The sequence below is a fragment of the Budorcas taxicolor genome, chromosome 19, assembly GCF_023091745.1.
Source record: "Budorcas taxicolor isolate Tak-1 chromosome 19, Takin1.1, whole genome shotgun sequence".
Taxonomy (NCBI): Eukaryota; Metazoa; Chordata; class Mammalia; order Artiodactyla; family Bovidae; genus Budorcas; species Budorcas taxicolor.
In genome coordinates this window covers 11,995,221-12,019,513 of record NC_068928.1, presented here as the reverse complement: position 1 = coordinate 12,019,513, position 24,293 = coordinate 11,995,221, and the positions used below count along the sequence as shown (strand labels likewise).

Below are 24,293 nucleotides of genomic sequence, written 5' to 3'. Positions count from 1 at the left end.
ATAAACAACCTTCTTTGCCTATCATTTGTAAATTAATATTTGATATGCTGTGGAAGCAATATACTTTTTAAAATTTAGATGTAGCCTATGTCAGAATATAGATGCATAATTATTTTAAAAGAGCAAGTCACATTGTTGAAGATTAATTTAAAGTATCTTAATAAAAACTTTTCCTCACAATAATGAGGATGTGTCTGTTATATTGTACATAATTTTTGATATATCCCATGTAGACTGGACAGTTTATTTTGGCTTTAAATGGTTAGAGTTAATGTGTATGAATCACACAGCTTTCTCTTTGTTTTTGCTTTCTTCCCTTTCAGAGGAAAAGAAAAACCCCCGTTACTTAACATGATTGTTTGTTAATGGTTATGAGAATAATCAGATGAAATTCACATAAAAGAAAACATACAGATGAGTTAGTTTTTTAACTATTCGTTTTGAATGAAATGGAACTAAAATTAATTATGAAACGTCTTTAATTGAAATAATATATTAGAAATATTGCATTAAATTGTTTTCTGTTTCTGGAGAGAAAAGAACCCTTTTAACTAATTTTATGATGTTTCATTCAGGTAGTAATTGAAATATCTTAGATGGAGTCTGCATTACCTACATTCCAAATCTTGATGTACAGTATTATATAGCATCATGTTATAGATTTAAATGAGAAAGTCGTTTTCACGTATGGATTCTATCTGTAGCTTAGTCTTTTTTATGCTAAAAAGTAGACTGAAAATTAGGTGTATACAATTTTTAAAAAATAGAATATCACATAGTTCCTATTTCTTAATATTTCACATATTTTAAGTTACATGCATTGAGGAAAGGGAGAAAATTAATATTTTTAATAAAAATATAATTGTATTCTCATGTGAAACAAACTCTGTAATTATTTACCTGTGGCCTAATTCTCACCATGCTGACTTGAGGGTACCTACTGATACCATTTACTCAAACTAATGCCAATTTTCTAACTAAAATTTTAGGTTGTATAAAAAGTCAGGCTGAATTTCTGTGACAAAGCACTGCTACATATGAGCTAATTAGAAAATAAAGAATTTAATCTGAATTATCAAAACATATATTTCTATTTAGAATCCAAGTACTGATGCAGAATGGTACATTTACCTTTCATTGTTTAGACACTGAAAACTGGCTTGACAATGGTTGGGAAAGTGGTGACCCAGCTGACGGGCACGCTCCCTTCAGGTGTGACAGAAGATGATGTTGCCATCCATAGTAATTCAAGGCGGAGTCCTCTGGTCCCAGGAATCATCACAGTGATCGACACTGAAACAGTTGGAGAGGGCCAGGTAAGAGTTTGTGATGCCTGTAATGTTCATTCTGTGCAGAGGATGGAGCAATTAAGAGTATCATTTGGGATCAAGCATACAAAATGTGTTTGGCCTTGGAGATGTGTTAATTTGGAATTGTAGAAAGTTAAGGTTATTTCAGGTTAGAATTTTGTTTTTTTCAAAAAATGATGAGTAACTATTGTACAACACAGGGAATATAACCAATATTTTGTAATAATTATAAATGGCATGCGTGTGTGCTAAGTCGCTTCAGTCATGTCTGTCTTTTGCGACCCTATGTAGCCCTCCAGGTTCCTTTGTCTGTGGGATTCTCCAGGCAGGAATACTAGAGTGGGTTGCTGTTTTCTTCTCCAGGGGATCTTGCCAACACAGGACTCTAACCCGCGTCTCTTATGTCTCCTGCATTGGCAGGCAGATTCTTTACCACTAGCGCCATTGAGGAAGCCCCGAGAGTGGCATTATTGTTACTGTTTGGTCACTTAAGTCGTGTCCTACTCTTTGCAACCCTTTGGACTGTAGCTCACCAGGCTCCCCTGTCCATGGATTTTCTCCAGGCAAGAATACTAGAGTGGGTTGCCATTTCCTCCTCTAGGGGATATTCTGGACCTAGGAATTGAACCCGTGTCTCCTGCATTAGCAGGCAGATTCTTTACCGGTGAGCCACTTGGGAAGCCCACTATAATTGGCATAGAAACTTTTAAAAAATGATGTTGCTGTTAGTCGCTAAGTCGTGTCTGACTCTTTTGTGACCCAGTGGACTGTAGCCTGCCTGGCTTCTCTGTCTGTGGAATTTCCCAGGCAAGAATACTGGAGAGGGTTGCCATTTCTTTACTTTGGGGATATTCCTGACCTAGGGATCAAACTTGAGTCTCCTTGGCAGACAGATTCTTTATCACTGAGTCCCCTGGGAAGTAACATGTTAAAACCTGTTATTTCAAACATTGTTAATGTATCAAACTTGAAGTTAAAATTGAGGTTCTTTAGAATTCTCTTGTTATCTCTTCATCAGGACATTTGTTCCATAAATAAATAATTATATATCTTTTATACTGTTTATTACTGTTTCTTTTTTTTAAAATGACACTTTGTATAAGCTGAATCAGTCTAATTATAACTAATTACGTGTCCCAGGTGGTGCTAGTGGTAAAGAACCCACCTGCCAATGCAGGAGACGAAAGAGATGTGGGTTCCATCCCTGAGTTGGGATGTTCTCTTGGAGGAGGGCATGGAACCCACATTATTCTTGCCTGGAGAATTCCATGGACAGCGAAGCCTGGCGGGCTACAGTCCACAGTGTGGCAAAAAGTCAGACACAACTGAAGTGACTTAGCATGCACGCACGTGGTGGTTATAAATGACAAATAATGAATTTTATTACAAATTTTATTACCTATACTTCCTGAGAAATATGAAAAAAAATACAAAATCTCAGAGTATATTAGAATATGTAAATGGTAATAACTTATTATATGTTCAGATAAAAAATAGATCTTATATGTTCATGTAAAACAGATTTTTACAGTCTAGGTTTAGAAACATTCAAGAGTGATTATAAACATGGAAAAATATGCTATGCTTATGTAAGTCTTGCTAGAAATAAACCGGTTTTGTTTTGTTTTTCTCCCCCATGCACTCATAAACGGTACTTTCTTTTGAATCATAGTTATGGATTTTAAAATGCATTTCTTAAAGGAAGGTAATTTTAATGGCTTGTGATCTTTGCTGTAAATACACAATCTAAAATTGATTACTAGAATGAGATAGGAGTAGAGCAAGATTTGGAAATACAAATTATTTCGATTTATAGTCAATATATTTATTTAAATATTAAATATAAACATAGAACTTATATTTAATTCTGTTTTCAGAACATAGTTATGTGAGCCATTAGAATATTAATCCTAAATATTGCATTTTTTTAGAAATCTGCTTCCAGTATATATGGTTCTGTTTCTTAATGAGAGATTACATTGGCCTGTACTCATATACTAATTCCTATAGTAAGATCCAGTGGCTTTTCAAAAAAACAGACTGTGCTGCAGTGAAAAGAAAAAATCTTTGAAATTCTGGCTATTATATTTTATTTAAAATATGAATAATATAATTCTCTGCCTTTCCCATCTTAACTTTGTGGTTAACCAGATATGTTACAGGCTTGTATTCCTATAAAACTCTTTTTAATGAAGTGCTAGCAAACTTTTCAGTTGACTGTAATGACTTTTTTTTTAAAGTTGTGTTAATTAGCTCAAGTTGACAGACACATACAGATGTTCTCTTTTTAAACTGGAATTAAATATTTAAACACTTAGTGTTTTATGAGTGTTAACAAATATTTTCCTTTGTCCTTTGATTCTTAATTAATTCACCTCCAAGGCCACCCACATTTACTAAGTAGTAACAACCCTCCTCAATATTGTCTAGTTTGACAGGTATACCTAAGTCTGTGAAACATCTAGCATTTGTTGACAGACTGATGTGTGGTGATTTAAAAGTTGAAACTGTTATCTTCTATTATTTTTGATGAAATAGAGCTATAACTTGTTAATTTATATAATGAGTAAAAATAATTTATACAAAAAGCATAGCCTTAGGTCTTGTGTTTTCAAATGTGGTTTTTTTTTTACCCCCTAGTTCTTTGTTAACTCTTTGTAACTTTAAATTGGAATTCTCACATTTGGAATATGGAAATGGATTGTAGATTATATGAAAGTTTATTTTTTCTGTGAGAAGTGCATTGTTAACGTTGGAAACAACTGAAGTAGTTCATTAGGAAATAAGAATAATAAAATGTTAGCTTTTAAAAGTTAAAAAATTGAAAGTGTTGCTCAACCTGAGAAATTTTATCTTTTCTGTCATTTGTTGAGAGCATAATCTCTTTCCATTCCTACTTATATTCTGAAATTTTGATTGATTTTAAAATTCTGTTAAAAGACAGGAAATAAATGAGAAGTTGCTATGTACATTTTTAAGGAATCATAAGTATTTTTTTTAAGCAGTAAGATTTCTTCAGTATAATACTGCCTTCTTTTATTAACATGAATCTGTTTTTTGTCAAGAAGACATTTTTGTCTCTGATAAATAGTTCAGTTGGAGTACAGAGCTGTTTTTAAGTTATGCTGGATTGTATTAAAAAGACTGCAGTGGTTAATGTCATGGATTTATCACTTTAAGCCCTTTCCCACTGATGTTTGACCTTAACTGTAGTGTTTTTTTCTTGTCCATCTCCATCTTAGAAGCTAAAGCTGACATTAAGTTCACTTTTGCTATTTAAATCCATTGAGACTTCAGTAGAGATATTTTCATGTTTACAGGGATAGTATATAAAATTTGATTCACCATCTTTCTGATGCTGAATTGATTAGTATTATTTGATGGTGGCAGGATCACTGTATGGTAACTGCATTAAAGAGGAATATATTTGGTCAACTGTGCATTTTGCCTATGTTACTTCCATGTTTTATTTAAAAGCATAAGCAGTATAATTTGCTTTTTAGAAGTAACATAATTTAAGTTAGCAGGTGGCAAATTCTCTAATCAAAGAAAAATACTGCAGAATGATGACATAAACTAGAGCTCTTCTTGCCCTGAGTGTAAATACAAGTGACATTCATAAAAATTTAGTGGTTCCTGTGGTGTTTGTCTGTCTTTTTGTTCATATGGTAAAGCCTTATCCACCTTGTATCAATTAAAGTGCTTTGCTTTAATAATATTAAATTGTTACAGGATTTTAGCCTGTTTAGATAGTGAAAATAAAGTCTTAGAACAACTGATTTGGGATATCTTTGGTATTGATTTGATATTTTAGGCAAGGTGATGATGCAGTGGAGACAATCTTTTCAAAAGTGTCTCATTGTTGTTATATTTGTGAAGCTCATACAGAGAAGATTCAAAGAAGCCTATATGTTTTTAAGAGGTTTTGGTACTCACCAAGATTAATGAGCCCTTTTGCTCGATGGCTTCTGTATTAGCACCATCAAATAGATTACCCAATACTAATTGTATTGCAAAGAGAGGTACAGAGTTATAATACATGAAAGATAAGAGGCTCTTATAAGAGATTGGTTTGATATAGAAAAATGGGCAAGGATAAAATATTTCACAGAAAAAAGTATATACAACTGGTATAAAATCTATAGATTTAACTTGTTATCAGAGAAAGAAAAAACTGTGCCAAGATACCACTTGTCACCTATCAGTACGAGAGAAATTAAAAGCTTGTGGCATACTCTACATTTTTAACTTTTAATTTTGAAATAATTGTAGACTCACAGTAAGTTGCACACACATCCATGCGCCCTTCACCCAGTTCCCTCCAGGTTCCCCCAAACTGTGACATCTTACATAGTGGGCATAAAATGTCAGAACCAGGGTATCGACAATGACACCTTACTGTTAACTAGGCTTCTGACCATTTTTAGCTCTCACCATTTGTTTTTACCTGCATTCGTTTGTGTGTGTTTTCAGAATATTGAAAGAATTCCTATAGCTAGATAATAAAAAGATAAATAGCTTTATTTTAAAGTGAGCAAAGGATTTGAATAGACATCTTTCTGGAAATAATATACCAATGGCCAGTGAGCAGAAATGAGAGCCCTCGCACACTGCTGGTGGGGACATAAAACAGTGCAGCTGCTTTGGAGAAGAGTTACCATTTGATTGGACAATTATCTCCTAAGAGAACTGCTCTTAGGAGGTATATAACCAAGAAAACGTGAAAATATATGTTTGTGTAAAAATTTGTACATGAATGTTCATAGCTAGAAAATAGGAGCAACCCAAATAAATGTACTTTGACTGATCAATGGATGGGTAAATAGAATGTGACATAGACATACAATGTAATATTATTTAGCAGTAAAAAGAAGTAAAGTATTAATGCTACAAAATGAATGAACCTTGAAAATATTGTGCTTAGTGACAGAAGCCAGTCTCAAAAGAATACATATTGTATGAATCTATTTATATGAAATGTCCAGAACAGGCAAATCTATAGAAAGAGAAAGTAGATTGTTTGCCTAGGGCTCGGAGTTTGAAGAAAACAGGGGGTTGCAGAGTGACTGTTAATGGTATGAAGTTTCTTTTAGGTGATAAAAATGTTCTAATTTGGTTGTCATAATGGTTGCACAGCTCCATGAATATGCCGTGTATCCTAAAGCAAATCCTTAGTATATTTAGCAGACTTTCCTGGAGACTGCTCCTGTAAGACTTCTTTTTCTTGTGTTCCTCCCTAACATTTTTGAAAATTGAATGGAAGAATGGAAAAGAGAGATGAGAGAAATAATTTGTAATGCATGTTCCCCCCCACTTGTGGTAAAATATATATAATGTAAAATTTGCCATTTAGCCTGTTTTTAAGTTTACAATTCAGTGGTATCTGATGCTGGGAGGGATTGGAGGCAGGAGGAGAAGGGGAAGACAGAGGATGAGATGGCTGGATGGCATCACTGACTCAATGGACGTGAGTCTGAGTGAACTCCGGGAGTTGGTGATGGACAAGGAGGCCTGGCGTGCTGCGATTCATGGGGTCGCAAAGAGTCGAACACGACTGAGTGACTGAACTGAACTGAACTGAAGTACATTCACAGTGTTGAATAACCATTGTTTATCATCCATGTCCAGAATTTTTCATTATCTGTACCGATTAAATAATATCTCCCCATTCCTCTGTTCTCACAGTCCCTTTTTCCCAGATAGTAAGTACATTATGGACAGAAGTTTCACAAGTAACTATTTTTGGGGAGAGGGCTCTAGAAATTGATCAGAAAGCTAAGAAAGAAGTGATAAACGTAAATGCATATTTCTTTTATCTACATCTGCCAGGGGCTTCGTGAGTGTGGTAGTTTAACCAGAGCAGAGTAAGCCATATAAACAAGCAGTTCCCTTTTAGAGGATGGATTTACTTGATTTGGAATAGAAGGTTAAAACCTAAGTCCAACAGTGTTTTCATTAGACTTGGTAGGTGATGAATAGGATAATGTGTGCTCTCGTAGCCCAAGCGTGCAATCTCAGTTTGGGGCCGATTCAAAAAGAATAGAGAGGAAGAATTGATGCCATGTAGAGAGTCTGAGAGACCTTTGGGCAGCAGCAAACATACCAGCATATGTATATATAATTGGAAGATTGTTTCAGGGAATACGATGTTTCTTAGTTGATAATTCACGAGACAGTAGTATCTCAAAGGAGTGGGAAAAGAAATGGAGCTATGTTGGCGCAAGGAGCTGTAATTTATCACAATTAAGTCTGAAATTAACCTGTAATCCTGTTTTCTATAAAGCATCTTACAATCTATATAGCAAATCACTAAGAAATTCCTCCCCCAAAATCAACAGAAGATAAAAATAGTAAACATTAGGAATAATTGTTTAGTACAAAGGAAGAGGATCAGAGCAACAAACACCTGAGACATAAAAGTAAATGGAAAATGGCAGACCTAAATCCAGTTATATGTGTAATTGTATTAACTATAAATGGACTCCAGTTAAAAGAGAGTGATCGTCAGACCAGAATCACTTTAGATTCAGAGACATAATTGGCTGAAGTAAAAGGTTGTAAGAAATGTACCATGCAAACAGTAACGGTAATAGAATTGGAGTGGTTATATTAATATCCAATAAAAGATTTTAAGTCAAGAAATATTGCCAGAGAAAAGGAAGGAGATTTTATAATGATGAGAGAGTCAATGTACTAGGTAGATGAAATGATAGACACACGACAACATAGGGCAACAAACATTAAGCGAAATCTGACAGACTGAAAGAAGAAATTCTAGCTAACATTTATAGTTTGAGGTTTAAATACTGTACTTTCAACAATTGATGGAAAAACTGTACAAAAATTTTAAGAGATTGATAGATTTAATGACTTGATTAGCACTATCAACCAATATGATCTGAAACTCCCCATCCCCCAACCTACAGACTTCACATTCTTTTCAAGAATATCTGGAATGTTCTCCAAGATAGACCATGTGATTGGCCATAAAGCAAATTTAAAGCATGGAAATCAATAATAGAATGAAATTGTGATATTAAAAAAATCTCAAGAATATTAGAAAATATTTTGCATGCAATGAGCATGGAAAGAGAACATATCAGAAGTTATAATTGTAGCTATATTATTCCTTAATGGGAAAATTATAGCTTTAAATTCTTATAGTAGAAAAGAAAAATGGTCCTAAATTAATAACCTTAGCTCTCCATCAAGAGAGTTTAAAAACAGCAAATTATAATGAAAGCAAGACAAATGAAGTAAATAATAGAAATATGACCAGCAGTCAACAAAATAGCAGTGAAACGATGGGGAAAATCAATACTGGTTTTTTGAAAATATTAACAAATTTGATAAATCTGGTGGTATAGCAAATGAGATTGTTTTCTTAGTTTCTTTTTTTTAATTAATGTTTGTTACTATGTAGAAAAAAACTGATTTTTAAAAATTCTTAAAATTTTTTTCAGATTTTATTTTTTTAATATAAATTTATTTATTTTAATTGGACGCTAATTAATTTACAATATTGTATTGGTTTTGCCATACAATTAAGAGTGTTAATTTTGTATCCTGCAACTTTGTTGAATTTTGTGTGTGTGTGTGTGTGTGTGTGTGTGTGTAATCTAGAGAGGGAAGTTTCTTTAACCATTTTTATGCCTTGTATTTCTTTCCCTTTCTTCCCCCCTCTCTTTTGAGTTGGTTGCTATGACTAGACCTCACAGTACTGTGTTGAACAGTAGTGCTGAGAGAGAGCGTCCTTGCCTTTTTAGTAATCTTAGAGGAAAAGCTTCCAGTCCTGCCCCATTTTGTGTGATGTTAACTTTGGACTCTGTATGTGACTTACTATATTACTAAACATGGTCATTTCCCAGTATTCCTAGTTTGTTGAGTGATTTGTCATGAAAGTGGTTGAATTTTGTCAGATGCTTTTTCTGCACTGATTGAGACCATCATGTGGTTTTTGTTTTTCAGTTTGTTAATGTGATATGTATTACATTGATTGATTTTTGTATGTTGAACCATCCTTACATTCCAAGTATAAACCTCACTTTTCTTGGTGTATAATCCTTTTCATATGTTGAATTTGGTTTGATCCCATTTTCTTTTCGACGAATGCATCATTATTCTTCAGGGATATTGATTTATAGTTTTCTTTTTGTCTTTGGTATCAGGGCAATGAGGGCCTCATAGAAATATCTTATAATCCATTTTATGTCTGTGACATCAGTTTTAATGGCTTCTCTTTCATTTCTAATTTTAGCTATTTTAATTTTCTCTCTTGTTTTTGTTAGTCTAGTTAAGGGTTTGTCAATTCTGTCTTTTTTTTTTTTTTAAGAAAGCAAACTCTTAGGCACAAACTTAACCAAGGAGATGAGAGACTTACACACTAAAAACTATAATATGTTGAACACTGCCTCACTTCAAATCATATTACAAAGCAGTAGTAATTAAGATGATGTGATACTGGCATAAAGATAGATATGTAGACCAATGGAAAAGAGTAGAAAATGTGAAAATGAACCCATGCATATACATCCAAAATATTTTTGACAAGGGTGAAAAACTACACAGTAGGGAAACGCTGTCAACAAATGAGGTTGGGAAAACTGGATAGCTAATGCAAAAGAATGAAGCTGGGCCCTTACCTTATACCATATACAAAAATGATTTTAGATTCAACCATGAGACTGGAAACTATTAAACTCCTGCAAGAAGACATAGGAGAAAATCTTTAGTACATTGGATCGAGCAATGATTTCTTGCATATAATACCAAAAGCACAGGTAACAAAGTAAAAAATAGACAAATGGAACTACATCAAACTTTAAAAGTTCTATGCCTAAAAGGAAATAACCAGCCATGTGAAAGGGCAACCTATGGGGTGGAAGAAAATCATTGTAAATCATATATCTGATAAGGAGTTAATATATAGTATAAATAAGGAATTTCTACAACTCAACAATTAAAAAAAATTAACAAATGAGCATAGGACTCTAATCAAGACACTTCTCCAAAGAAGATGTAGGCATGTCCAATAAACATATGAAGAAATGCTCAGAATCACTAATCATTAGTGAATCAAAACTACAGTGAAGTATCACCTCCCACCTATCAGGTGATGACCACTATCAACAGAACAGAAAATAACTGTTGTCAAGCATGGGGAAAAGTTGGCACCCTTGGGAACTTTTGGTGGGAATATACAATGATAAAGCCATTATGGAAATCAGCATGAACATTTCTAAAAAAAATTGAAAATAGACTTACTATGTGATCCAGTCATCCTACTTCCACCTTTATATGCAAAATAATTCAAAGCAGGATCTTGAAGTGGTATTTACGCACCCATGTTCATTGTAGCATTATTCACAGTACCCAGGAGGTAGAAGCTATCCAGATGTCCACCACCAGGTAAATGGATAAAGAGAAATGTATACACACACACACACACAAACACACACACACACACACACATGCACACAGTGTAATAACATTACACAACCTTTAAAAAGAAGGAAATCTTTTCACATGTTACAGTGTTGATAAACTTTGAGGCCATTGTGCTAAGGGAAATAAGCCAGTCACAGAAGTACAAACACTAAATTCTTCCTTTTAATTTGAATTTCTAAAAAAGTCAAAGCATAGAAACAAAGTTGAAAGGTGGTCACTAAGGGTGGGAGGAGGGAAAAAGAAGACTTAGTGTTTAGTGGGTATAGAATTTAAGTTTTGCAAGGTGAAAAAGTTCTAGAACTCTGTTAACAATGTGAATATATTTAACGGTACTGAACCGAATACTTAAAAATGGTTATAGTGGTAATAAAAAAAGACCTATAGACAAAAAATTTGACAATCTGCAGCTTGACTGAATTGCAGGTTCTAGCCAGAACAATAAGGCAAGAAAATCAAAGCATTAAGATAGGAAAAGGATGACAAATCAGACATTTCTATAAAATGGATTGTTGTAACAGTTATAGTGCTATATAAAAATACTGAATTGTAAACATAAATAAATTTTATGTAAATTATACCTCTGTAAAGCTTTCTAAGTCTAAAAGAAAAATTAACCTTGCCAGTGTAGGACTACTTCCTGGATTGCTTCAGATAAATTCTTTGTCTGAATATCATGATCCAATATTGGTATAGTAGGTGTTCCCTTTGTAACATTAGATATGTAAAAGTTTTATTTCTTGAGCTAATTGCTTGCTTTGCGAAATGAATACATGCTGTTTTAAAACTTTTTCCCCTAGGGCTCATTGAATAGTACACTCTCAATAGGCAGATGAATGGAATGTAAATTGTATTTCAGTATGCTTATAAGAAAATGAAGGGGAATGAATTTGACATACCAAACTGCCTGTTCTACTGGTAGTATTTTCAAAGAAGTGTTGTGTCCATCTAAAAACTAGAGGTTAAAGGCCACAGTGTTTGTACTTTAAGTAAAAATTATTTGGTAATTCACCTAAATATATATATATGCCTGTTTGTTTGTATTTAACTTATGATTTTTTTTTTTTTTGCTGTTCTGTTCCAGTCATGGGCAAGAGTTTTTCAGCAGGCCATAACACAATAAGAACTCCTATTCCTATTTTTAGATAAAGCTGTGTAGAGCTGATTTTAGGCTTTTCATTTTTTCTGAACTGAAGCTTCAAGAAATCATTGTTATCTGCAGTCAGGTCAACCAGTTGTTTTAGAGGTTATGTGATTAATTCACTGGGGGCAATTTACATCTTTTCTCTGTTTCTGAAGTGGCATTCTCACTTTGTATTATGAAGAATAATCTTCAAATGTAGCAGAAGCCTGTTACTTGGTCAGGGATGTAGTGGTGGTGTGTATCTTCAAGGTCAGTAATTGGTTAACTTCCATTTGCCTTCTTCCTTTCTGTAAAGGTGCTTCTGAGCGAGGATTCTGACAGTGATGGCATCGTGGCCCATTTCCCTGCTCATGAAAAACCAGTGTGCTGTATGGCTTTTAATACAAGTGGTATGTCCTTCCCCTTGCCCCTATTTATATTATGAGTTTTCTACCTAATTTTTTGGAAATGGAAAATATGAAATATATGTGTTAGGTTATATGACCTAAGTAAGTAGTTTTCAGTGATTATTGAATAAATGAATTTATAATAAAAATTTAGAAACCCTATAAAGATTAATTTTACTGAGTAAAGTTGTGATTGAGTAGTAAAGATAAATAGTAGATATAGAATAGTACATAAACAGTGCTGTTGAGTTACATTTATTTCTGTGTTATAAGGCAAGGACTTTAATACTCAAAACTACTTAGGTATGTAAATGGCATTTTCTCTGTAACTGCACATTCCTTTTAAACAGTACAGTGACAGATGTCATGTTGATGAAACAAGTCTTCCCATTTTATATGTGTGTGTATGTATTTTGCTAAACTGTTTGAATGTAAGTTACATATATGATGACATTTTACCAACTACAAATTAAGCGTACATTTTCTAAGAGTAAGGCCCTTCTTGTACTTTGTAACCAAATAGTATATTATATTCAGAAAAGTAACACATTATATTATCTAAAATCCAAGTCATAATTTAAAATTTCCCAACTGTCTCAAAAATGAGTTTTCTAACTGATTCAAATCAAGATCTAATTAAAGTTCACTCCTTAAGTTTTATGTCTCTTTGTGAGTGAGTGAGTGAAGTCGCTCAGTCGTGTCCGATTGTGACCCCATGGACGGGAGCCTACCAGGCTCCTCCATCCGTGGAATTTTCCAGGCAAGAATACTGGAGTGGGTTGCCATTTCCTTCTCCACTTTATATCTCTTTAGCTCTTTTCCAGTTTATAGCTTTCACCTTTTCCCCCCTAAGTTGCAATGTCCAGACTAGTTATCTTGTCCAAATTCTGTGTTTGTCACATATATTTTCATTATAATAATGTTTTTCTTTTTTTCCTTAAAGGCTTTTAAATACATTCAGGCCTGAAGATTATTTTTTTTCAAACTTCCTTCATATTGCTGTCTACATCATTTCATCCTAGCAGGGGATACATTATATCAGGCTGTCTTGTACGTTTGATCACATGAATAAGTTAGTGACCATCAAATGTCTATTATTTTGAAAATAGATTCTCTTGTGGAGATTTGCAAGTGCAAAGTGTTACTTTGGCCTCATTTCTTACTTAAAAAAAATAATTTATTTAATTTTTGTCTGTGCTGAGCCTTTGTTGCTGCACAGGCTTTTTTCTAGTTGCAGTGGGTAGGGGCTACTCTCTAGGTGTGGTGCACGAGTTTCTCATTGCAGTGGCTTCTCTTGTTGCAGAGTGAGGGCTCTAGGGCACTTGGACTTCAGTAGTTGAGGTTCCCAGGTTCAATAGTTGTGGTGCACTGGCTTAGCTGCTCTGTGGCACGTGGGATCTTCCCAAACCAGGTATCGAACCTGTGTCTCCTGTATCATCAGGTGGATTCTTTACCATGGAGCCAGCAGGGAAGCCCTTGGTCTCATTTCTGAAACAACTTTTTACTAAATAGCTTTGTTATGATACATTGAAGGCTATAGTTTTTCTATCATATTTTCAGCATTGATTAACTTCTGTTAATTCTGTTTAAAGAAAGAGTTTTCTCTCATTAACCAGAAATGAGCCACAGTTTTCCTGGATGTAAAAGGCAGGGTAAATATGTAATACTTCCTCTTTAATTACCAATTTTCATAGTTAGGAATTGGTTTAATACTTTCAGTGGTAAAATTTCACTCCTGTGGACTTATTTTAAAAATACTTTGATGATGATGCTTTCAGAGCTGAAATAGTCTTCATTAGTTTATGGACTTTTCCTTGCTTGGTGGGTCTGAGGAGACTGCCATTTCTTATTCTGCAGAATATTAGTTAAAACTAATGGAAAGACCCATCTTTTTCCTCCTTCTTTTCATCTTTTGAGATCAAGAATGATCATAGGAGGATAATATAAAGTATTTGAGTCATCTTCCTCCTCTTAATTAGCCATTTTCAATAGAGAGGAAGATTTTGTAGTAATTGTTGATCAGTGGATAGATTTAATTAATGAAGACAGATTTACTGAAATGCTCTGAATGTTGTGGGATTTAAGTTGAATTTGAAGAAACAGTCTGGAAGTTATGTCACTTACAGTACTCTTCTTAGAGTAACCAGTATGACTCACTTTTGATAGTCCATCTGTTATGTCAGATCTCCTTTGTGTTAATATGTTTCATATGGCCAGAGTTGGGATGCTTCAGACATTTGAAGCTGTATTTTTCCCTGTCTGTGAATCTCCATTGTTATAAAAACAACTTATATAACTTAAAGGATATTGTAGTTACCTCTGTCGTCGTGTAGCAGTTAGTTCTAGAAGACCATAAATTCCTGTGATTTCATTGTTTTGTTCTACATTTGCCACTTGATTTATGTTTTAACTCCCAAATTTATGTTTTAATGGAAAGATTAAAATTGTTTATGTTTATATTTAAAATTTTATTAATTTTTTAAATTGAGGTATAGTTGATTTACAGTGTGTCAGGTACACAGAAAAATGATTCAGTTGTATTAGATTCTAGTGTAGGTCATTACAAGATATTGAATATAATTCCCTGTGCTGTGTAGTAGGTCCTGTACTTTGCTGTGTTCCCAGCATGTTAATTGTATAACTGTATAATTTATCTTGGAGTAACAATTTTTTAAAATATTTTTTTGCCAGCCTGTATGTTCCAGTTTACATTAGAATTCACTCTTGGTGTTATACATTCAAGGTTTTGACAAATAGATAATGGCATATATCCACCATTATAAGGGTTTCCCTGATGGCTCCGTGGTAAAGAAGCCGCCTACCAGTGTAGAAGACATGGGTTCGATCCCTGGGTTGGGAAGATCGCCTGGAGAAGGAAATTGCAACCCACCCCAGTACTGGTTCTTACCTGGGAAGTGTATGGACAGAGGAGCCTGGTGGGCAGGAGTCCATGGGGTCTCGAAGAGTTGGACACGACTTAGTGACTAAACAATGACAGCAGCAACAATCCATCATAATAGTACTTCACAGAAGAGTTTGAACAGTTGAACAACATCCCTGTTGCTCTGCCTGTTCGTTCCTCATTCTCTCAGTTCCTGCAACCACTGATCTTTCTTCTCTTTCCATAGTTTCAGAATGTCATATACTTGGAGTGTTACATAGTTAGCCATTTCACATTGGCTTCTTTCACTTACTAATGTGTTCAACTCTCCTATATCTCTTCATGCCTACATTGCTCACTTCTTTTTAGCATTGAATAATGTTCTACTGTATCATACTTTGCTTGTCATCTGTATATATTATTTACTGAGCTGTCTGTATCTTTTGTCCATTTTTAAATTGGTTTGTTGGTTTTTTGATTGATGAGTTTTGAGTGTTCTTTGTATGTTTTAGATGAGAGTCCTGTATCAGATGTGTTTTGTAAATATTTTCTCCGAGTCTGTGGTTTGTCTTCTCATTATCTTGAAGTGGTTTTCGAAGATCAAAGTATTTAACTTTAATGAAGTCCAATATCAATTATTTCTTTGACTGATCTTTCCTTTTGTATGTAATGCTTCAATACATGTAAATCGACATTTTTATACTGTTTTATCTTTATTCAGTCTCACACCAAATCTTATAATTCTTGGAAGAAAGAGATTTTTATGAAAATTGTCAATATTTTTTAAAAATTTATATATTTTGCTGCTCTGGGTGTTTGTTGCTGCGTGTATGCTTTCTTGAGTTGCAGAGAGTGAGGGCTCCCTTCTGGTTGTGGTTGTGGCTTCTCATTGTGGTGGCTTCTCTGGTTGAGGAGGACGGGCTCTGGGGCGTGTGGGCTTCAGTAGTTGTGGCTCACGGGCTCTAGGTTAAGACTCGGTGATTGTGGCACACGGGCATGGTTGCCCCTCGGCATGTGGAGGCTTCCTAGACCAGGGATTGAACCCATGATCCCTACGTTAGCAGGTGAGTTCTTAACCACTGGACCACCAGGGAAGCCTTGATATTTTATGAGTTTTAGGATCTCTTACATTTCTTCTTGAATCTAAAATACAGCTTCTTAACCTGGGTCCGAGAGGTCCATGGAAAATATTTAGAGAGTATGTGAACTTAGGGAAAAAAATCGCATCTTTATTTTCTTTAGTGAAAGTGAAAAGTGAAAGTGTTAGTCCCTCAGTCATGTCTGACTTTTTGTGACCCCATGGACTGTAGCCCACCAGGCTTCTCTGTCCATGCGATTCTCCAGGCAAGGATACTGGAGTGGGTGGCCATTCCCTTCTCCAGGGGATCTTCCCAACCCAGGGATCCAACCCAGGTCTGCTGCACTGCAGGCGAAATCTTTACTGTCTAAGCTGCTAGGGAAACCCTGTTTTCTTTAACCTTTAATGAATATTCTTTCGCTTATCAATATGTACAATAAACTACTGAACTACTAGCTTTTTTGTGAATTGATAATATAAATAATGGATATTTTCATATCTTTTTTATGTTATTTATATAATTATCTAATTAATGCTATGGTTCAAAATCATGGTAGAGCCTGTATTATAATGTATTACTATTAATAAAAAAGCACATATTCTACTGCATGTCAATTTTAATAACCCTAAGTATTTTACCTTGTCTTTAAAAAATATTATTCTGAGAAAGAGGTTCTTAGGCTTCATCATATTGCTGAAAATTTTCATGGCACTAAAATGTTTATGAGCCCATTTATGCTTTCACTTGTTTCAGCTAAACACATCGGAAGCTAGACTTCATTCTCAGTGCCTGGTTTAGTCCCCTACCCATAGAGTCTGCTGGTGGAATAGGGACTTCCAAAAAAAAAAGAAAAAAGGAAGACAGGTCCTTTGTGGAGCAAGGACAGAATGCTAGGAGATGAATATTAACTTGGTATTTTGCTTTTGGGGAAAGTTCTTCAAAAGAAAGCCAGTTCTAAACAGGAACCAAAAGATGATTCATTAGGAAATAATGATTCAGTCCCTAGTAAATAAATAAATATTAGTTGAGTGAATGAAGCAAGAAAAATATGGCATGGCTGACATAGATTTTGAAGTAAAGGCTGTGTACAGTGGACTCATCAGTTTATTATGAGCAGATTAATTTTTCAGTGTGTCATCATTTCTGCTTTGTATCTGTTTAAAAGTTTGAAATGAAGGGTTCATAATTCAGCAAGCACTCAGAAAATTGGTTTGCAGGATCTTGTATAGAAGCTGATAGGCACAGATTTCATGCCATTGCATACAGTTCATCTTAATTATTTATTGTTTATTTCTGAGTATTTTTGCTGTTCAGAATATGAATTTTATTGGTTGAATATAAACAAGTATATGTATAAAATATTCAGTTCTCATTGATTTGAAGGTCTTGGTTTTGTTTTAGCTATTCAGTAACTGAACAGCTTCTCAGAGAAAGGCATTGGGCTCAGCTGTGACTACCTATTATCCAGCTCCTATCACTAGGTGACATTTTATTTTGCTTGTTTAATTTCTGTATCATATTTCTTGGTTTATTCTAACACTCTTGGACTGAGACATTCATATGTACAAAATATTTGAGTCAAGAAGCTTCTTTGCTATTTGTAAATACCTTAGTAGTTATTGTTTTTCCCTGTAATTATTTTTGTAACACTTCAAAAATATTTGGGGGAGATCAAATGTATTTTCTATCAAGATTTAAGGTCTCTATAAAGAGTTGGAATGACTGAAGTGACTTAGCACACTCACCATGGACACACAATGGCATCTAACTGAATCTTACCATCTTACCATGCTGTACACACATTTAAAAAAAAAATAAATTGGCCCTTTCAAAATATAACTTGTAGATCCTCCAGTAATACCCCAGTTTTTCCTTACATGGATCCAATATATATTTCAAAATTTATTTATATTCAGTTCAGTTCAATCGCTCAGTCATGTCCAACTCTTTGCGACCCCATGAATTGCAGCACGCCAGGCCTCCCTATCTATATTCAGCAAGTTTTAACTGACACTCCAGGAATTCTCTGTTTGGTTAAAGATTTTCTCATTGGGTCTGCAATGTGGCCAATAATAAGAGTAGTACTTGTTGGTACTACTTAGAAAAGTATAGGGAAGTTCACTTAGAAAACTAAGTGAAACAAAACATAAGAAAAGTTGATTGCCTGTCTTTTGTTTGTAAACCTGGTTTTCTCTAACTAGTTTACCTGTGTATATCTCACTGTTAAATATTTTTATTTAGAGAGGCTATCTTTAGATAACAGAGTTATTAAAATGTCCTGGATATCAAAATCCAGGATCAAACCAGGAATATTGTCCAACTCCTGAGAAATTTTAGAAACAATTTACATGATGGAAAAACCCTGCTAAGGGAATTAAGGAGAAAATGTAGATTGCTTGACTGGGTGGCGTGCAGTTTGGCCTTGTGTGGAACCTATTCAGAAAAGAAATTAGGGGATACCATTAAATAGAGTTGTGAAACTTTTAGTTCAGCAGCTGTATTCAGTTTGTTTTTCAATTTCTCCTTCCCGTTCTTGTTTATTAGCTGTGACTCCGAGTCCTGAATTAAAACAAATATTTTAATGGCAACATTTATGATTTGTTTAGAAGTGCCAGAGAGACCTTGTGCTTAGATCAGGGCAGCTTCAGTATGGGTGGTGTAAGTTTGTTGCTTTCAATTATTTAGATACACAGTGACTGACATTTTCTAGGGAACTTATTTTTTTAATTAATAAGCTTTATTTTTTAGAGTGCTTTTAGGTCCACAGCAAAATTGAATGGAAAGTACAGAGAGCTCTCCTATTTCTGCTTTCCCCCTCTCTCTGCCCACATGCCACACCCACACACATGCAGTCTCCCACACTATCCGCCTTCCACCTGACAGTGATCATATTCTTACAAGTGATGAACCCATACTGTTATCAACACACTATTGTCATACACGCTATTATCAACCAAAGTCCATAGTTTACACTAGGGTTCACTCTTGGTGTTGTATTTTCTACGGGTTTTGAGAAATTAATATTGACATGTACCTACCATTACAGTATCATACCAAATAGTTTCACTGTCCTAAATGTTTCTCATGAAATTTTGGACTTCTCAGTCATTGTTTCTTTGTCTCTTTCCCCCTCTTCTTTCCTTCTGGGACTCCTGCAGATTTACCTCCCACAGATCTCAAAGACTCTGTTCATTTTTCTTCATTTTTTTTTTTTCCCCCTCTCATTCTGGATAATTTCAGTTGATTTTTTCCTGCCATTTAAGTTTCTATTTGGGCCCCTTTATTGACTTTTTCATTTCAGTTACTGTACTTGTCAACTCCAGATTTGTGTTTGTTTATATTTATAACGCTATCTCTTTATTGATGTCTCCTACTTGGTGAGACATTTTTCTCAAACTTCCCTTTAATCCTCTAGACATGGTTTCTTTGCATCCTTGGCCAACATTTGGTTGTCTCATCATTTTCTATTTTATGGATCCTCTGTAAGATATGTGATGTGGAAATCTCTTTTCCCAGTGAGTTTTTCCTTTTATCTTTTTAATAGGGTCTTTTGCAGAGCAAAATTCTTTCCTTTTTGTCAAATGCATTTTTAAAATTTTGATAGTTGTATTTTTGTGTTCATGTCTAAGAAATGGTCACCAATCTGGGTGGGGCGCTAGGATTTTCTCCTATGTAATTTTCTAACAGGATGTTAGTTTCACATTTTTATTTAAATTTATAATTTAAATATTTTTGTTATTTTTGAGTGTAAGGTAACAGGTTTAGGTCATGGTTGGTCCCTGCTTTTTGCTAGTTCATTATTTTTTCCAAGATATTATCCTTCTTCCTTTGAATTACTTTTGTACTTTCCTAAGTAGCACACTTCCGTTGCCTATTTCTGGTTTCTGTGATGAAGATGACTTCTTTTAGCATTTTCTGACTGTCAACATCTGTGTTTTGTCCATAATTTTGAGGACTGTTTCAACTAGATTTGATAGTTTAGTTTGATGGTTATTTCTTCTTTCAGCAATTGTCAGCTCTCTTTGTTCATAGCTTTTGGCATTATTAATCTTATCCCTCTTGATTAATTGGGTACAGAGTTGTATTTTTGTGGGGGCAGTTTTCTGATCTATCACATCAGCTCAAATGGAGCAACTGAAAATTATTTAAAATGTTACTGAGTTCTCCTTACCCTTACCTGTTTGAACTCTTCTTCCTTCTTCTGTTCTGCTCAATTTGAGAGCAGCTACTTTTAATTACTTTGTATTGAATTTAGTTTTCAATAGTATTTTTTTATAACTTTGATTTGTTTTTTCACCATTTTCTCATAGAGCAAGAACAACAGCTTCTTTTGATCTTATAAATCCAGCCCCAAAGCCTATTTACTGGTCATTTGAGCATGTAAAATGCTCTCTATGATACGTGGTTTAGACAGTAACCTGTGAACATATATTAGCTCAGGCTGCCAGAAGGCAACACCATAGACTTGGTTGCTTAAATAACAGAAATCTCTTTCCTCACAGTGTTTGAAGCTGGAAGTCCAGAATCATGGTTTGGCTGATGGTTTATCCTGAGGTGTTTCTTCATCACTAACAAATGGCCACGTTCTTAACATGTCCTCGCATGGCCTTTCCTGGATGCAAGGGAGCAAGGAGAGAGAGAAAGCAAGCTATCTCTGTGGTGACTCCTCTTACGAGGACACTATACTCTCACATCAGGGCCTCACCCATATGACCTCATGTAAACTTGATTACTTCCATAGATACACCACCCCCAGCTCCACATATAGCTCCCACCCCTAACTCCACATATAACCACACTAGGTTTCTGGCATTTCATTATAGGAACTTAGGGGCTCTACAGACATTTATTCTATAACCATATGTATGAAAATCATTCAGTCTTATTTTATCACAGCCCAATTCTAGGTTATTCTATTCAACTATGATTGTTGTATCATGTTCCATGTTTACTTCCATTTTAAGATATTCACATGTTTTGTAAGAAATGTTAATAATACAAACATCTTTTAACAACTTTATTATTATTGAGTGTATTGTCTAAAAGTATTACAGCATGGCACAAGTTTACCACCTCAACCTTATCGACATGTTTCCTCCCATATTTGGCGATTCTAGTTATTTTTCAGCTCCTTAAACATGTTACATCATTTTACCTCTTCCGGGAACGCTCATTTTCCTGCCTCTTATTTATCTCTTGAAAGTGTTAGTTGCTCGGTCATGTCTGACTCTTTGGGGTTGCAAAGGAGCCACTAGGCTCCTCTGTCCATGGGATTTCCCAGGCAAGAACACTGGAGTGGGTAGCCATTCCCTTCTCCAGGGCATCATCCCAACCCAGAGATCCTATCCGGGTTCCCCCACACAACAGGTAGTTTCTTTACCGTCTAAGCCACCAAGGAAGCCCTAGTGTCTCTTAAGTCCCATCTTAAGTATCATTTTGGGAAAACTTACCTGACCCTATGTAAGATATCATGTCCCCCCTTAACCTGGCTACTTAATAGGGCAAATGACTTAATCTGCTTGGATCACTCCCAGTACTTTCGTTTCTTCATCAATAAAATGAGGGCTGTACTGTCATCTAAAACAATACCTAAAATATAGTGAGACCTTAATAAATATTAACTGTTGTTGTTTGCTTTGTTGTTAACCTCCCTCATCCTAGTTTTTAATTTATTTACACTCATCTAGAGTATCCTTTCAACATATTTTCTGTTCAGTTCAGTTGCTCAGTCGTGACTGACTCTTTGTGACCCCATGAACCGCAGCACACCAGGCCTCCCTGTCCATCACCAACTCCTGGAGTGCACTCAAACCCATGTCCATTGAGTCGGCGATGCCATCCAACCATCTCATCCTCTGTCGTCCCCTTTTCCTCCTGCCCTCAGTCTTTCCCAGCATCAAGGTCTTTTCCACTGAGTCAGCTCTTCACATCAGTGGCCAAAGGTTTGGAGTTTTGGCTTCAAAATCAGTCCTACCAATGAACACCCAGGACTGATCTCCTTTGGGATGGACTGGTTGGATCTTTTTGCAGTCCAACAGTATTCTCCAACACCACAGTTCAAAAGCATCAATTCTTCGGTGCTCAGCTTACTTAATAGTCCAACTGTAACATCCATACATGACCACTGGAAAAACCATAGCTTTGTCTAGATGGACCTTTGTTGGCAAAGTGATGTCTCTGCTTTTTAATATGCTGTCTAAGTTAGTCATAATTTTCCTTCCAAGGAGTAAGCGTCTTTTAAGTTCATGGCTGCAGTCACCATCTGCAGTGATTTTGGAGCCCAGAAAAATAAAGTCAGCCACTGTTTCCACTGTTTCCCCATCTATTTCCCATGAAGTGATGGGACCAGATGCCATGATCTTCGTTTTCTGAATGTTCAGCTGTAAGCCAACTTTTTCGCTCTCCTCTTTCACTTTCATCAAGAGGCTCTTTAGTTTCTCCTGATGAGGTGAAAAAGGAGAGTGATAAGGCTGGCTTAAAACTCAACTTTTAGAAAACTAAGATCATGGCATCTGGTCCCATCATTTCATGGCAGATAGATGGGGAAAAACTGGAAACAGTAGCAGACTTTATTTTCTAGGGCTCCAAAATCACTGCAGATGGTGACTGCAGCCATGAAATTAAAAGACGCTTACTTCTTGGATGAAAAGCTATGGCAATCTAGACAGTGTATTAAAAAGAGACATTACTTTGCCAACAATGGTCCATCTAGTCAAAGCTATGGTTTTTCCTGTAGTCATGGATGGATGTGAGAGTTGTTCCATAAGGAAAGCTGAGCATCAAAAAATTGATGCTTTTGAAGTGTGTTGGAGAAGACTCTTGAGAGTCCCTTGGATGACAAGGAGATCAAGCCAGTCAATCCTAAAGGAAATCAGTCCTAAATATTCATTATAAGGACTTTTGCTGAAGCTCCAACACTTTGGTCACCTGATGTGAAGAGCTGACTTATTAGAAAAGACCTTGATGCTGGGAAAGATTGAGGGCAGGAGGACAAGAGGACAGTAGAGGATGAGATGGCTGGATGGCATCACAGACTCAGTGGTTTGCATTTGAATAAACTGAGTGAGATAGTAAAGGACAGGGAAGTCTGACATGCTGCAATCTGTGGGTCGCAAAGAGCCGGACATGACTGAGCAACTGAACAGCAACATAATCGGGCCATGATAAGGGATTAATTTAATGTACTTAGTTGTTCGTGAATAAAACCAACTTATTTCCAATTTCTGATTTGAATAAAAATTATCTCCCTCCCTCAATTGTGGGATTGTTCCATGATGCAAATTATATTAAATGCAGGTGCATATCACATGTAATTAAATACTGAAATTAAAAGTATCTTGTGGAAACTACATTACATTTTTGTGACTTGGTACACTAGATGGGAATATTATTAGTTTCATGACATTTGACATCAAAGAAGATATGTATTTTTAATTAGTTTTGAAATTAGAAACATAAGGAAGAAATTCTCAGCTCTCTGCAAGTGTGGCCTGATGTTTCTCACAGACCTGTTGTCTTTAATTCAGTAAATAATTGTTCTGCTTTCCAGAGGCATTACTTCTGCCAGCTGAGTAGCCTAGAGCTGTGAAGGGCAACACATCCACATCTTAAATAATTACCCTTCCTTGGCAGGGAAATTGCTTTTCCATCCATTAATAAGAGGAAAATGAATGTTGGGTCTCTAGTAAAGTAGATTAAACATGAACCCCTCTGAATGCTTGGCTGCATCTTTAACAGACTTGGCATTTTTCTGGTTATTTAAATGCTATATATTGAAAGGTGCTGGTGGTCTTGGGTTAATCATTTAAACAGTTGGATTTTTTGTTTGTTTGTTTTTTGTAGTTTTCCCCATTGATCATAGCAAATGGTCAGTAAAATACCTTGTCTTGATTTTTGTTAACATTTACAGTGTCTTCTCAATTTATAGAATTAGGTGGCTTTAGGTTTTTCCTCTCACCTGACAGTTTCAGGTGTCTTAGTGTTAGTCATGTATGCTGTGTCACTAGCAGTGCAAATGCAGCTTGAAGAATTTATTGCCTCCTCCCCGAC

At 35.3% G+C, this 24,293-nt stretch overlaps 1 protein-coding gene across 8 annotated transcripts in view; it reads left to right on the top strand.

The window, feature by feature from the left end:
• BCAS3 (BCAS3 microtubule associated cell migration factor) overlaps positions 1–24,293 on the top strand; it is a 586,221-nt gene that overhangs the window by 166,110 nt on the left and 395,818 nt on the right. For all 8 annotated transcript variants that reach the window (XM_052658881.1, XM_052658882.1, XM_052658879.1 and 5 more), the window contains exons 12-13: positions 1,146–1,316; positions 12,194–12,287. In XM_052658881.1, the coding sequence (XP_052514841.1) occupies positions 1,146–1,316; positions 12,194–12,287 (265 nt within the window). The remainder of the gene's footprint in view (positions 1–1,145; positions 1,317–12,193; positions 12,288–24,293) is intronic.